This window comes from Schistocerca nitens, chromosome 1 (genome assembly GCF_023898315.1).
Source record: "Schistocerca nitens isolate TAMUIC-IGC-003100 chromosome 1, iqSchNite1.1, whole genome shotgun sequence".
In the NCBI taxonomy this organism is placed as follows: domain Eukaryota; kingdom Metazoa; phylum Arthropoda; class Insecta; order Orthoptera; family Acrididae; genus Schistocerca; species Schistocerca nitens.
Genome location: NC_064614.1, coordinates 572,891,232 through 572,905,194, shown reverse-complemented (window position 1 = coordinate 572,905,194; position 13,963 = coordinate 572,891,232). Strand labels below are relative to the sequence as shown.

The 13,963-nt window shown below is 45.3% G+C and overlaps 1 protein-coding gene across 4 annotated transcripts in view; it reads left to right on the top strand.

The window, feature by feature from the left end:
* Positions 1 to 13,963, top strand: part of LOC126255078 (adenomatous polyposis coli protein-like) — a 507,167-nt gene that overhangs the window by 485,571 nt on the left and 7,633 nt on the right. For all 4 annotated transcript variants that reach the window (XM_049955366.1, XM_049955365.1, XM_049955363.1 and 1 more), the window contains 2 exons: positions 706 to 919; positions 13,795 to 13,940. In XM_049955366.1, coding sequence (XP_049811323.1) covers positions 706 to 919; positions 13,795 to 13,940 — 360 coding nt within the window. The remainder of the gene's footprint in view (positions 1 to 705; positions 920 to 13,794; positions 13,941 to 13,963) is intronic.

The window sequence follows — 13,963 nt, the reverse complement described above, 5'->3', positions numbered from 1 at the left end:
AATGCGGATTTGCTTATGATGTTACTGCCGCTAAACGCGTCAACTGAAGCTTAAAAACTTGACAGTAATAAATGTCTCTTACAAAAGTGTTTCCAGTAATCGAAGTTTTGTACGACGGTCTTCAACCAGTGTCGGCCTAATTGGGTCAAGAGTTATCGTATATAAAGTTCTGTGTATCGTAGGGTATTAGCTATAAAGATCTGGAAAGGAAATTTTATCCGATCTGGGCTATGTGATAGCTCATGAGCACCGCGAGAGTTCTGTGCGGAGAGATACAAAACAGTCCTCAAATTTATTCTCGTGGACACCACCTTCAGGCTGCGCTTGATGTGAACGATAACAGCAAAAAAATACATCTCTTTTTCTAAGGCTTGAGATGCCATCAGTTGTATACAAAATATTTTGAACTTCCATGTTTCAAAACGATTAGGGTAATTTATAGTGACACTTCATTGCACCGTTGTCTCGTGATGCTTGTAAGGTATCCACAGTGTCGGATGTCTTACTTCTCCGATGATCAGTGACGCATCTACCGTTACTGACTGAGAGTTTACGCTCAGCAACTGCTTCTAATAAACTCATTTTACAGTATGCACCGGTAATATTTTACTATTTGTTGTGAAGTGATTTCGTAATTCTTGCTTAGATAGTAGCAATGTGTTTGTGAGATATACCGAACTAACTCAGATATTTTCTTCCTTTCAGAACATTGTCATCGGCATTGGAGCTGCCATGCTAGCATGTATAGGAGATCTCACACCAAAGAAACAAGAATCGTTGCTGTATTTCGCCATTTCGATACTGGCGTTCAATGCAGTGAATCTCGTCGTCCTAGAAGTTGGAGAGTGGAATCTGTTCTTGACTGAGGATGTTAGCAAATTAATTAGTCAGAATAATTTACGGAAACTGATATTCTACGGTAAGTGTATTCGCAGTGTTTTCAAAACTATTTTCTTCTATCTATTTCAGTTTCGTTATAGCATCTGTGACTCCCTCCAAGAGATAATGGTTGAAACATGTTTTGTTCGCTTATTGATCCTGAACTCATATGTAACGATTGCATGATTACCTGAGCTCAAACTGTAGTGTACTGTGATCTTTCTCTTTGGTTTTTAATTTAATTTTTTAAATTATCTATGAGCGTGGGAATAGATCTATAAAACTACTTGCATGTTTTACTATTGAGGCGTCCATATGCCGCTGGTTGAATTATCGATAGGAGCTCATGTAAGTGACAGTGTGAGATATACCGTTATTGATAGACACTGTACTTAAAGATTTTGCGTTAGTTTCTCCATAAGCGTGGTTCTGTTTTCAAGCCGAGAGTGAAGGAAAAAAAAGCTTTGGTCGAATCAATAGTGGCTAATAGTGGTTCATGGTTCGATCGACGACTGCCTTGAACGGCTGTGAAGCATCCTCAGAAAAGATTCAACAGAGGGGCAGTCTTATCTCGGCGGTAAATCTGGTGATTACGAAAGGGGATTTTATGTTTTTATTTATCAGAGCCCAAAAAGGCACCAAAGCAAATATAATCCTGATACTACAATATAATATTAACCCTTAAGAGACTTCACACTTCTTGTGTCAAATATTCAGCAGCCAAAACGGCATTGTTATTAGGTGCCCAAAAAGTTTTCCATGTAACGTGGATCACTCAGATTAATGCAAACCAACAAGTGTTGAGAGTTATACCTTGCCCCACACTCAAAAAGATCATTACTGGTGCCCAACCTTCAAATTAGTCTTGTACTTCGTCATTCTGCTTGAGGGTTGTCCACGCCCCCTATTGGAGATGGCAGCCTAATGGCAGCTTCTCTTCTGCTGGCCATAATACTCCAGGGGATTTTGTTCTCCACAGCTCAGTTCGGCAGGCTTCTGTTGAAGCTGGAATTGATGCTGTTATAAGGAAAAAGCTTCCTCTGGATGTCAGTAGTGATGGAAATGCGCGAATTCCCAACAATGCATGCCTTGGATCTCTCTTTTTTGCTTTCTCGTTTCAGTCTATGCTGTCACCAGTCTCCACACAACTGGAAGTATTGACTGGAGTTGGCCTTAGGCAGCATGTGCCTATGCGGCATGTCTCATGAAGCGCTACAGCAGCAACTTGATTAGCATGTGCAGAGCACCTTCACGCTCGAGCGGCGTATTCTGCAGCAGAGAAACGCAGAGCAAGGGCGGATGAGCTAAGAACGTTGGGCTGCATTCACCACGTGGTGTTCGTCAGTTTGTATACGAGACTTCTCCTGGTGCATAAGTTCTGTCTGGTGTATATACAGCGTTGTTTGTAAGTTAAGGCATGGCCCGGTTTTAACCCTACGTATTCGGGGTGAACATAGTGATTTAAGCTGCGTCCTTTCCATGTGATGTTCAATTTTTCGCTTTATTGCGTAGGTGGAATGCACACACTTGAGTTTTATCCGGAGTGGTTTTGAAGTGGTTGTCGTCATAGCAGATAGCAAGTTCGTAGAGGGCAGATGCTAGCTTCGATTCTACTTCCTCAAATGTCGCTCGTTGATCAGCGACAGCTGTATCGTCTGCGTACATGACGGAGCGGTTCCCCGAGTCGAGTGTCTGAGGTGAACCACCTAAAACTTGCATAGCAAATATTGCGGAAATGGAAAGTGTTATTGATGTGCCGTTTTCACAGAATGTATTGGTAGTCAGGGGCTCGTATTGTTAGTTGATAAACAGATTGTAATGATACCTAGAAAGTATTTTTTGCTGCAAAAACAAACTTTTTAAATGGAACAATGCCTATGGACATTGACAAACTGCAAGTAATGTAAATTAGATTATCAGTGGTGTTTGTTTCAGGGCTCTAGCGTGAGTCGCTTACGAGATACCGTATGTTGAAAACATTCCATACCAATACTTGTTTGTGCCATTCGACCTGCGTAAGTGCTAGGCACGATGTTGTTTGTTTGCTTGAGTGTGCTTGCGTATTCCTTGAGTGCATTGCGAGTTGCTAGTGAGTCAGCGTGTGACAGTCGAAGTAGTCGGTCGTGAGTGGACGATGGGATTTACCAATGCAGAAAAAGCAGACATGCTCATGCTGTCTGGATAGTGTAGGAAGAAAGTAGTTCGTTCTTGTACCGTGTATATGGCAAGATACCCAAATAGACGTTCACCACTCGGCAGTTATCAGCCTATTCAATCAGTTATGTGAAACTGGTAGTGTAACACCTAGACGACGTAACAGAAGGAAACAAGTGACGACAGAAGAGGAGGAAAATAATATTCTTGCTGCTGTCGCAATTGATCGGCACGTTAGCTTCCAAGCAGTCGCACGAGGAAGTGGCGTGAGTAGGCAAGCGTCCTACGCTTTCTTCATCGACATAGGTTCCATCACTACCACATCTCTCTCCATCAAGAGGTGACTGAAATAGATTGAGAGATTCGTGTTACATTCTGTACATGGGCATTAAGACAGGATATCCCAGATGTATCGTGTATCTAGTTCAGTGATGAAGCCACATTTACCAATCATGGCCAGGTAAACCACTTAAACATTCACTATTGGTCTGTTGACAATGTCCTTAGGCTCGTCAGAATGTCAGCGTCCAAGGAGTGTAAACGTGTGGTGTGGCATAGTGAACCATAAGCTCATAGGCCCATGTTTCGTAGACGGAACAAAGAACGCGCACGGTATCTCAGCCTCCTAACAGACCATCTTCCACGGATGCTAGGAGACGTTTCTCTGCAGACTAGAAGGAACATGTGGCATCAACGTGATGGCTGTCCAACACGTAAATGCCGGCCGCGGTGGTCTAGCGGTGCTAGGCGCTCAGTCCGGAACCGCGCGACTGCTACGGTCGAAGGTTCGAATCCTGCCTCGGGCATGGATGTGTGTGATGTCCTTAGGTTAGTTAGGTTTAAGTAGTTCTAAGTTCTAGGGGACTGATGACCACAGATGTTAAGTCCCATAGTGCTCAGAGCCATTTGAACCAACACGTAATGCACCATGTACTACAGCACGTCTCCACGAATTGTCTCCAAATAGTTGGATTAGACGCAGAGAACCTCTACCTTGACCGAACAGTTCCCCTGATTTGGCGCCTGTTGACTATTTTCTGTGGGAAAAGACACTGTCTACTAAGGCATTCAAAATGGTTCAAATGGCTTTAAGCACTATGGGACTTAACATCTGTAGTCATCAGTCCCCTAGACTTAGAACTACTTAAACCTAACAAACCTAAGGACATCGTACACATCCATGCCCGAGGCAGGATTTAAACGTGCGACCGTAGCAGCCGCGCGGTTCCGGACTGAAGTGCCTAGAACAGCTTGGCCACAGCGGCCCGCCAAGGACATTCCAACTCTACCCAGTGACATACAACGACGTATTACTGCAGCCTGCTCGGACATCTCCGCTGAAATGCTAGCCGTGAGCGCAGTCGTTCCATACCAGATTGTAAACGCGTACTGCCGCTGCCGGCGGTCATTTTTAACACAGCTTGTGACCGTCAGCAGTCTCGATTCCGGTCAAAATCCGCGCTCCGCGTGGTAGCCGCGTGGTCTAGGGCGTCTTGTCACGGTCCGCGCGGCTCCCCCAGTCGGACGTTCGAGTCCTCCCTCAGGCGTGCGTGCGTGCGTGCGTGCGTGCGTGCGTGCGTGCGTGCGTGTGTGTGTGTGTGTGTGTGTGTGTGTGTGTGTGTGTATGTATTTGGTCTTAGCGTAAGTTAGATTTAGTGCGTGAGCTTAGGGGCCGATGACCTGAGCTGAGCTGTTTGGTCCCATAAGACCTTACCACAAATTTCCAAATTTTCAGAATCCTCATAACTAGTGTACGCACTTGCGTTGCTCTTTAGTGTCGTGCCACCACAGGTATTGCATAAGTGTTGGTGTGGAAACCTTTTAAAATACCATATCTCGTAAAAGACTCGCACTAGAATCCTACAACAAACACCACTGACATTCTAATTTGCACTAATTTTAATGTAAGATTCGTTCCATTTAAAAAATTGGTCTTGCATAAAAAATATACTTTCCACAGTCTCTTGATAGGCTAACAATACGAGCCCCTGCCTACCAATCCATTCAGTGAAAACCGCACATCAGTAGATCTTTCCATTTCCGCAATACTTGCGGTGCAAGTTTTAGGTGATTCACCCTGTATAATATCCTATCCAACAGATCTCCATGGGGAAGACCAATACTAGACCCAAGTTGTACTTTAGAGTGACAAATAGTATCTGTTTTGCAGCAGACACAGAATAAACTGAGTCAGTCAGTAGTCCTCACTTGTTTTGTATAGCTTCCTTGCTAGTTTCTTATCATAGACTTTATAATAAGCAACCCTAAGATTGACATAAGGAACTCTTGTAATCTGCTGTCCGTGCTGGGCGTAAGTATCTTGCTAGTACAGGACTCTGATGGTCTGAAACATGACTCTTCCGTAATGATCTTCCTGTGGACAGTCAGAAACACGATTTAAAAATCTTTCTCTCTAGCATTTTAAACGTATTGAACAGGTGTGATAGAAGTTTGAAGTTCTTGGGGTTATTCGGTTCTTTGCCTGGTTTGAGCAATGTCACGCCTTGCGCGAGATCTTTGGGATTATGATTTGGGCTTCACAATTGTTCATCATTTTTAGGATCCAGTCATAGTTACAGAGCCAAAGTTCTTTATTTGCTACAATTTCATGTCATCAAAACCGGCAGTTTTGTTACTTTTCATATGATGATTACAAGTGCGTAGTGCTTGATCTGTGTATGGAGTGCCTAGATGGTCATTCTCCTCACATCGCTCAAATTAATTACTTTTTATCATTTCATGGTTTTCCTATTGGACCGCAACTAGTGTGCTTTTAGTTAGTGTTGACCTTGGTCACTTCTGAATATGAAACTGTAGTATTACCGTTAAGGTTTCTTAATAATTACCAAGCTAGTGGATTATAACGTTTCCTGTCCAAACTTCAAAGAAGACAACGCCATTTTTCTGTTAGTGATGTTGATATGGCTTGGATGTTTTTCTGTTGTGCTCTCTCTTTGGAGGAAGGATCGTTTTCGAAGAGATCTTCATACCTCTTAAGAAGAGTTTTTGAGTCTTTATCATTTCCAGGTAAGTACACTGTTCTACAGCCTTTTGGAATGTGTTCACGAGAGAAACTCTTTACTTTCCCCACAAAATCTTCGTAATTTTCTTGACCAGGCCTTATTTTAATGACTTCTTCATCTAGGTTGTCAGAAGAATAATCGCCGAGTTCGCTTTTGAAGTTTTATTGTCTGGAATAAAAAATTTTCTGGCTTAAAAACTGTTTATACATGGTATATAAAGTTCGGTGTTGTGTCCTTGGCAATGGTTTGCAATACGTTTCTTGTATGGTAAGTAACACGACCCGAAGCAAAAACATTATCCGGGTTGTAACCGCTCTTCCTTCGGCCACTGTTATTAGGACAACTTTGGGTCATGCATTCGGGCCAGTTTTTAGATTTTTGTGATTTTTGTCTCTCTTTATATCTTAAAGAACTATCAGAATTAAAGTGACCTATAACGTGCTTCATTGGTTGAGAATCAAAACAACGTTTCTGTAAATTTGTATTCCTTGTTTGGTGGCCTGTAGAGAGATGCAGCAGTTCTCTCAGGTTGTGGCCTCTAATTAACTAGAATCTTACCGACCATGATCAATCTCCTCTTACTGATGATACTCCTGCCCATTTAGTGTTTCCATGGCAGCTTTTCAGCTGTCGACTTTGACCTTTTCCACCAATCTTGTGACTTCACTACATTCTTCACTACATGGCGACCTTCGTGACAGTGACCACTTTTAAGTGATCCTGTCGCTTCCTCGCCACCGCCAGATGGCAACTAGCGATTTTATGCCTCTGCTGTTGGTTTCACCCCCCCCCCTCCCCCTCCCCAGCCCCGCCCCGTGTCAGATTGCACCGACGAGATTGTGCAAGATGTCTCCAACGCGATTACCTGGGCCGCTGGAACCGCTTTTTCCCTTTCTATAGGTCCCATCCATGGTCAGCTGGTGCGATGGTGGGCCAGAAACATTGCCGTAGCTGTTCAGGATCGCCGAAGAGTCTTCCAGCGTTTCCAGTAAAATCCTTCACGGACCAATTTCCTCATTTTAAGCGACTTCATGCTAAGACTCATTATCTAATTAAACTTAGTACAAAGGAATATTGGGAGTGATACTCCTTCTCTAGTAGTGTGTCTCTCTTCAACCCAGGCGTAGGCCAAGCTCTGTAGTCTATTGCTCCACCAAATATACAGAACTGTACAGTGTCTCTTAGTGCAGGGTGATCTTCGCACTGACACATGATCTCTTGCTGAACACCTTGCGACCCACTTTGCGATGATGTCAGTGTCCTTATGTGACTGCCTTCCAAAGGCATAAGTGCCAAATTTAAGATATCCCCCTGTCCTTCACCCTTCGCCATGCCGCATTGCATAATGAACTTTTCAGTGACTGGCAACTTCTTAAGGCTGTTGTCTCGCCTCAGAATAAGATTTCAGGCCCGGATTCCATTCACAGTGATATGATCAGACATCTGAGTGTTATCCAATGGCCTAATCACCTCAGGATCTCCAACCATATTAGGCTCGAAAGCGTCTTCTCTTCAGAATGGCGAGACAGTAACATCATCTCTGTCCTAAAGTCAGACAAAAGCCTAACATCCATAAACAGTTAATGATCGATTAGCATCATCAGCGCGTTCTGCAAACTGCTTGAAAAGAAGGGTGCTCTCGAATTATGCTGTGTTCCCGAATCTCGGGGCGTTATGTCCCCCTGTCATTGTGGTTTCCGTGATGAACAGTCGACAGTCTGGTTAGGGTGGAAATTGCAATCAGACAGGTTTTCCTCTGAACGTAAACACCGTATTGCAGTGTATTTTTGATCTACATATAACATACGACACTGCCTGGAACTATCACATTTTACTTAACCCCATGACTGGGGTTTTCAAGACACCGTACCGATTTTTATTCGTCAGTTTTTATCCCACCAGTTGTTTCAAGTTAGGGTTGGTACTACACTCAGCTCTCCATGGATCCCAGAGAACGTCATTCTGTAGGGCTCCATTCTGAATGTCACGCTTTTCCTCATTGCCATCAATGGGCTAGTGAACTCTGTTGGGCCACTGGTCACCCCTACACTGTATGTCGAAAATCTCTGCATTTGGTACGGCTCCCAGTCCGTAGCCGTGGCTGGACACCAATTCCAAGGCACCATCCAATGAGCCTCATTTGGCCCTTTCTCGTGGTTTTCAGTTCTCTCCAGACTGCGGGTAATGCATTCCTGTTGTCCCACTATGGTCCATTCTGACCCAGAGCTCTATTTGGGTACCATGCAGTTGGGAATCCTCTTTGACAAATAACTGACTAAGCAATCCCATATACGTCGACTAAATACTAGCTCCATGCTAAAGTTTAACACTCTACTTCCTTGTCCACTTCTCTTGGGGTGTGTCCTTTTGAACTAGTCCTGTAGGCAGTCTGCTTGTCAGAGTGGGGATTTTCCCTCTACCGTTAAGATGGTGGCAACTCTTGGTCTCCTATGCAATTACGATTCGACAATTTGCTGGTCATCCAATATATCCTATCCTTTTGCATACAAGGGGCATCGACTGCCCGACGCCCGCCCTTGGGTGGGATTACCAGTCGAAATGCGCAGCACTCTGCAAAGGCCTCCACCTCTCCTCTTCGCAAGACCGCTACGGTCGCAGGTTCGAATCCTGCCTCGGGCATGGATGTTTGTGATGTCCTTAGGTTAGTTAGGTTTAAGTAGTTCTAAGTTCTAGGGGACTAATGACCTCAGCAGTTGAGTCCCATAGTGCTCAGAGCCATTTGAACCTCTCCTCTTCAGAATTTACTCTCCATGTGTGTCCTGTACCCCGGCCCCCTCCCTCTTGGTTGGTGTCCAGTCCACGAATTAGGACCAAACCATTTCATCTAAAACTGTGGGTAGGAAGGAATGTGCTTTTACTTCTCCTGCAGGTCAGAAACACCGGTTGTTGCTGGGAACATATAATGTTTTTATGGCGGATCTGAGAGCCGTTAACAAAGCCCTCCATTATACACTCCTGGAAATTGAAATAAGAACACCGTGAATTCATTGTCCCAGGAAGGGGAAACTTTATTGACACATTCCTGGGGTCAGATACATCACATGATCACACTGACAGAACCACAGGCACATAGACACAGGCAACAGAGCATGCACAATGTCGGCACTAGTACAGTGTATATCCACCTTTCGCAGCAATGCAGGCTGCTATTCTCCCATGGAGACGATCGTAGAGATGCTGGATGTAGTCCTGTGGAACGGCTTGCCATGCCATTTCCACCTGGCGCCTCAGTTGGACCAGCGTTCGTGCTGGACGTGCAGACCGCGTGAGACGACGCTTCATCCAGTCCCAAACATGCTCAATGGGGGACAGATCCGGAGATCTTGCTGGCCAGGGTAGTTGACTTACACCTTCTAGAGCACGTTGGGTGGCACGGGATACATGCGGACGTGCATTGTCCTGTTGGAACAGCAAGTTCCCTTGCCGGTCTATGAATGGTAGAACGATGGGTTCGATGACGGTTTGGATGTACCGTGCACTATTCAGTGTCCCCTCGACGATCACCAGTGGTGTACGGCCAGTGTAGGAGATCGCTCCCCAACCATGATGCCGGGTGTTGGCCCTGTGTGCCTCGGTCGTATGCAGTCCTGATTGTGGCGCTCACCTGCACGGCGCCAAACACGCATACGACCATCATTGGCACCAAGGCAGAAGCGACTCTCATCGCTGAAGACGACACGTCTCCATTCGTCCCTCCATTCACGCCTGTCGCGACACCACTGGAGGCGGGCTGCACGATGTTGGGGCGTGAGCGGAAGACGGCCTAACGGTGTGCGGGACCGTAGCCCAGCTTCATGGAGACGGTTGCGAATGGTCCTCGCCGATACCCCAGGAGCAACAGTGTCCCTAATTTGCTGGGAAGTGGCGGTGCGGTCCCCTACGGCACTGCGTAGGATCCTACGGTCTTGGCGTGCATCCGTGCGTCGCTGCGGTCCGGTCCCAGGTCGACGGGCACGTGCACCTTCCGCCGACCACTGGCGACAACATCGATGTACTGTGGAGACCTCACGCCCCACGTGTTGAGCAATTCGGCGGTACGTCCACCCGGCCTCCCGCATGCCCACTATACGCCCTCGCTCAAAGTCCGTCAACTGCACATACGGTTCACGTCCACGCTGTCGCGGCATGCTACCAGTGTTAAAGACTGCGATGGAGCTCCGTATGCCACGGCAAACTGGCTGACACTGACGGCGGCGGTGCACAAATGCTGCGCAGCTAGCGCCATTCGACGGCCAACACCGCGGTTCCTGGTGTGTCCGCTGTGCCGTGCGTGTGATCATTGCTTGTACAGCCCTCTCGCAGTGTCCGGAGCAAGTATGGTGGGTCTGACACACCGGTGTCAATGTGTTCTTTTTTCCATTTCCAGGAGTGTATTAAATTGTCTTCCCTTGACCGCTTTTTAATGAGTAATGACTCTCTGAGCAACGTCCAGGCCATTGAATGCTGTTGCTTCTGTCACCCTGTGGTGTCTGCTATTCATGACCTTCTCGCTGACCTTCCTCGGTTGTCTTTCTCTGGGCCCCAACTCATGTGGGTATCCTAGGGAAAGAAGTGACCAATAATTAGGCAAAAGAAGCGATTACTCGTCCCCCATTCATTCTGACCATCGTAAATGCGGATTTTTCCGGTGCAAATAAGACCTGTGCACACTCGCAGACGTAACGACATCCGGTGAGTCACTGTCCACTCTAATGAACTCGGCACTATCAAGTAGACTACTGATGCATGGCGCCCTTTCTTCCATTCCTCCTGGAAGGAGTCACCTTCCTGTGTCGCCTTTGCACTGGTCATACCAGGCTAACCCATGGTTTTATGTTACTTAATGGGCCTTTGTCGTTGTGGAGCCTTGCAGACTGTTGCTCATATCCGGGTGGGATATTCCTTCCTCCTGCCTCTACATGCTAAGCGTGGACTTCTGAATTGTTTGCTTCTTATGTTGACAGATGACTCACGGACAACTGAACTGGTTCTCCTTTTTCTCGGTAAAAGTGGGTTTTATTATTATATATAACGCTTTGCCTTCGGGGCGGGAGCATGGTGACTGGGGGCGTAACTTTCCACATACTGGGTCAGGAGGACCCCCGACCCTGACTCCTATGCTTGTTGCCTCTGCCATCCGCTCTTATATCTGTTTTAATTGCTTTTACGAGGTTTGCGGTTTTTTCTGCTGCACTCTTTCCTGTTTCAGGAGTAGCGCAGTTTATCAGTGGGTGCTGTGCTATCCTCCTCTTTAACGCTTTGCCTACGATGGATCAGGGCGGAATGGGTGTGGGAGGGCCTGCTCCCTTTGCGTGCATAGTCTTGGGGGAGGCCGAAGTGCGGTCTTAACTACTTCTCAGGTCTTATTTTATTATTTAGGGTCCAGCTGATGGTCGTTCCATTTTTAAATTTTTTCCTTGTATTATTCTGGAGCCCTCGACTAGACAGCATTCTTTACTCTTTTGCTTTCTTCTCCCGTAATCGGGTTGGCTAGGGTCAGATGCGGGTGCAGTTTCTCTCCATGACTGTGTGCTGAGATATCACTGGTCAGCTCTAACGTACGCACCGATGCGATCCATTTACTCTTGCTTATCTATAAACGATGTTTCAGCTGTCTCATCAGCATTGCTGTCAATGCCCCGCTTTTACCACTCCTACGTACTTCATCTGATCACATTCCTGGTGGACATAACTGCGTCCGGATGAACGAACCCCTGACTGAGGGGCTAATGACCGCGCTGTTTAATTCCTTACCCCCAGTCAGTCAGTCAGTCATAAGGATTTCGATGTCATCTACGCAGTGCATACCTGCAGACAGTTTGTCAATATCCAGTTTTGTGAACATTGCACGCCATATTGCTCATTAGGTCCTTCCAGAGCAAGTTTCATTCCATTCGCAATCGGTCGACGATGGTTTGGTCCTCCGTAAGATTTTTCGGCTAGTAAGATATTACATTTATGTTTCATGCACAGTAATGTTTCTGCTTCTGAAATCCACTCAGTATTAACGGATATTGGTGCTAGCGCAACGGATATTGGTGCTAGTGCTGGATTCGACACACGCCGTCTTAAGTGCAGCATTGCATTGCATTGTCTTTGTTAGCGGAAGATCCGGCCGATGAGGCTGTTCTCAGTGTTGTGTAGGGTACGCCCGATTGTTTCGCAGTCTTCGAGGAAACATATTCCTGGTACCCCACGAAAAACGGCCATATAATAATTCCAGAGTGGAAGAAATAACAAGAGGCACTTTCCTGAATTCCAAGGAAATGTTTTCAAAGCAAGACCTGCGTTCTTGCTTCTAAGTGCTTGCTTTCAATGACTTAATAATTCAGTATAGCAAGCACCGACTGAGTCATGGCGTAAACAGCAGTCCTCAAAAATGTCCCGAATCTAGTTGACCACAAAGATGTCAAGATTAGTTTTGCTGTCGAGTCCCGTACCCAAGCTCTACAGTTGGAGAACAATCAGAAAGATGACATTCAAGCAATAATGTCATCCTTCAGATACATGACGTTGAGGAGTAATACTTGAAACTGCCTCAACTTGGGCGCAACCATCCAAAAAAATACGATATTGCAGTGCATCCATGTCCGAAGGATCAGGCACTGCATCATAATTCGGAATAACACAGGCGCTGCAATCTCATATCTATCCGCCGACTTTAGAGTAAAATGCCTCCCCTGTACAAGGATATACATAATGGATGTAAGAGTACAGACACATGGTTGACGAAATATTGAAGCTTGTGTCTGGCCGTGAGTCGTACTAGGATACCCAGATGGTAAGGTGACCGTTTGCGATAAGCGGGAAATCCGCGTTCGAGTTCCGGTCCGGCACAAATCTTCATTGTCGTCATTCCATTATACAGCTGATCGTCACACATAATGCAAATAAAACTCTTGTACAGCATGCTGATAAGATTTCTACGCTACGCCATCTGTGACTATGTCCCTCTCTCCATCCCACATACAGCTGTGGATTTACTTTCTGGGATTTCAGTGATGATCACATTTATGTTTGTAGCATTCGTTTTTCTGAACTTGCGGCTGGTTTGCCACGTGTAACACAATTTCTAATTTAGTTTATGGACATAAATACGCGAGGGAAATTTATCTGGCTTTCTATTTTCGAGACAAAGGAAACTACTAACTGCATCTCAATTTCCACCCATATCCTCCGTGATACGTGAAGCAGTCTTCTAACTGAAAGTTAGTCCAAACACTGCAGTAATTTATTAGATGTGTATAGATATTTGTACGGCTCCTTTATATTGTCGTGGTCTCAAACAACTATCTTGTATAAATATTATCCACTGTGCAAGTGTTGAAGCTGAAAACTCGATACAGAACGAATGATGAATATAAACTACGTAGAGCGCAAGAAACTTCATGAACTTAAGTCAGTTCTATAATAGAAACTGTTGCTTTGTATTTTTGATAACTTAAATGTAAATGCAGAGTTGATCAGTATTTTGTTGTATTCTTCCAAGAATGAGTCATACAACTTGCAACGGATTGCACGCTGCATTGTATCTTTCTCACAGATTAAAAAACGTGTGAAGACTGGGACTCGAACCTAAACATTTGACTATTTTATTATTATAATAATCTTGTTACAATACTCCAAGAAAGCATTGGATCAGGCTCGAGTCTCATTCCATCACAGTTTTAATCTGTCAGCAAGCCTCATTTATGTTGTTGAATAAATATAATGTGAATTCCCTTTTCTTTTTCAACAGCTCGCATAACTACAAGTATTAGTTCGGCGCTGGCAGTTATCACATCGTTTTTTGACACGCAGTTCACTTATTGCTCCATGCAGAGGAGACAGAAGCCAAAAACTGTGCACGAACAGGTGTCGGACATCGAGTATATCATACCGAGAGTAAGACATTTATTTAATGGTAA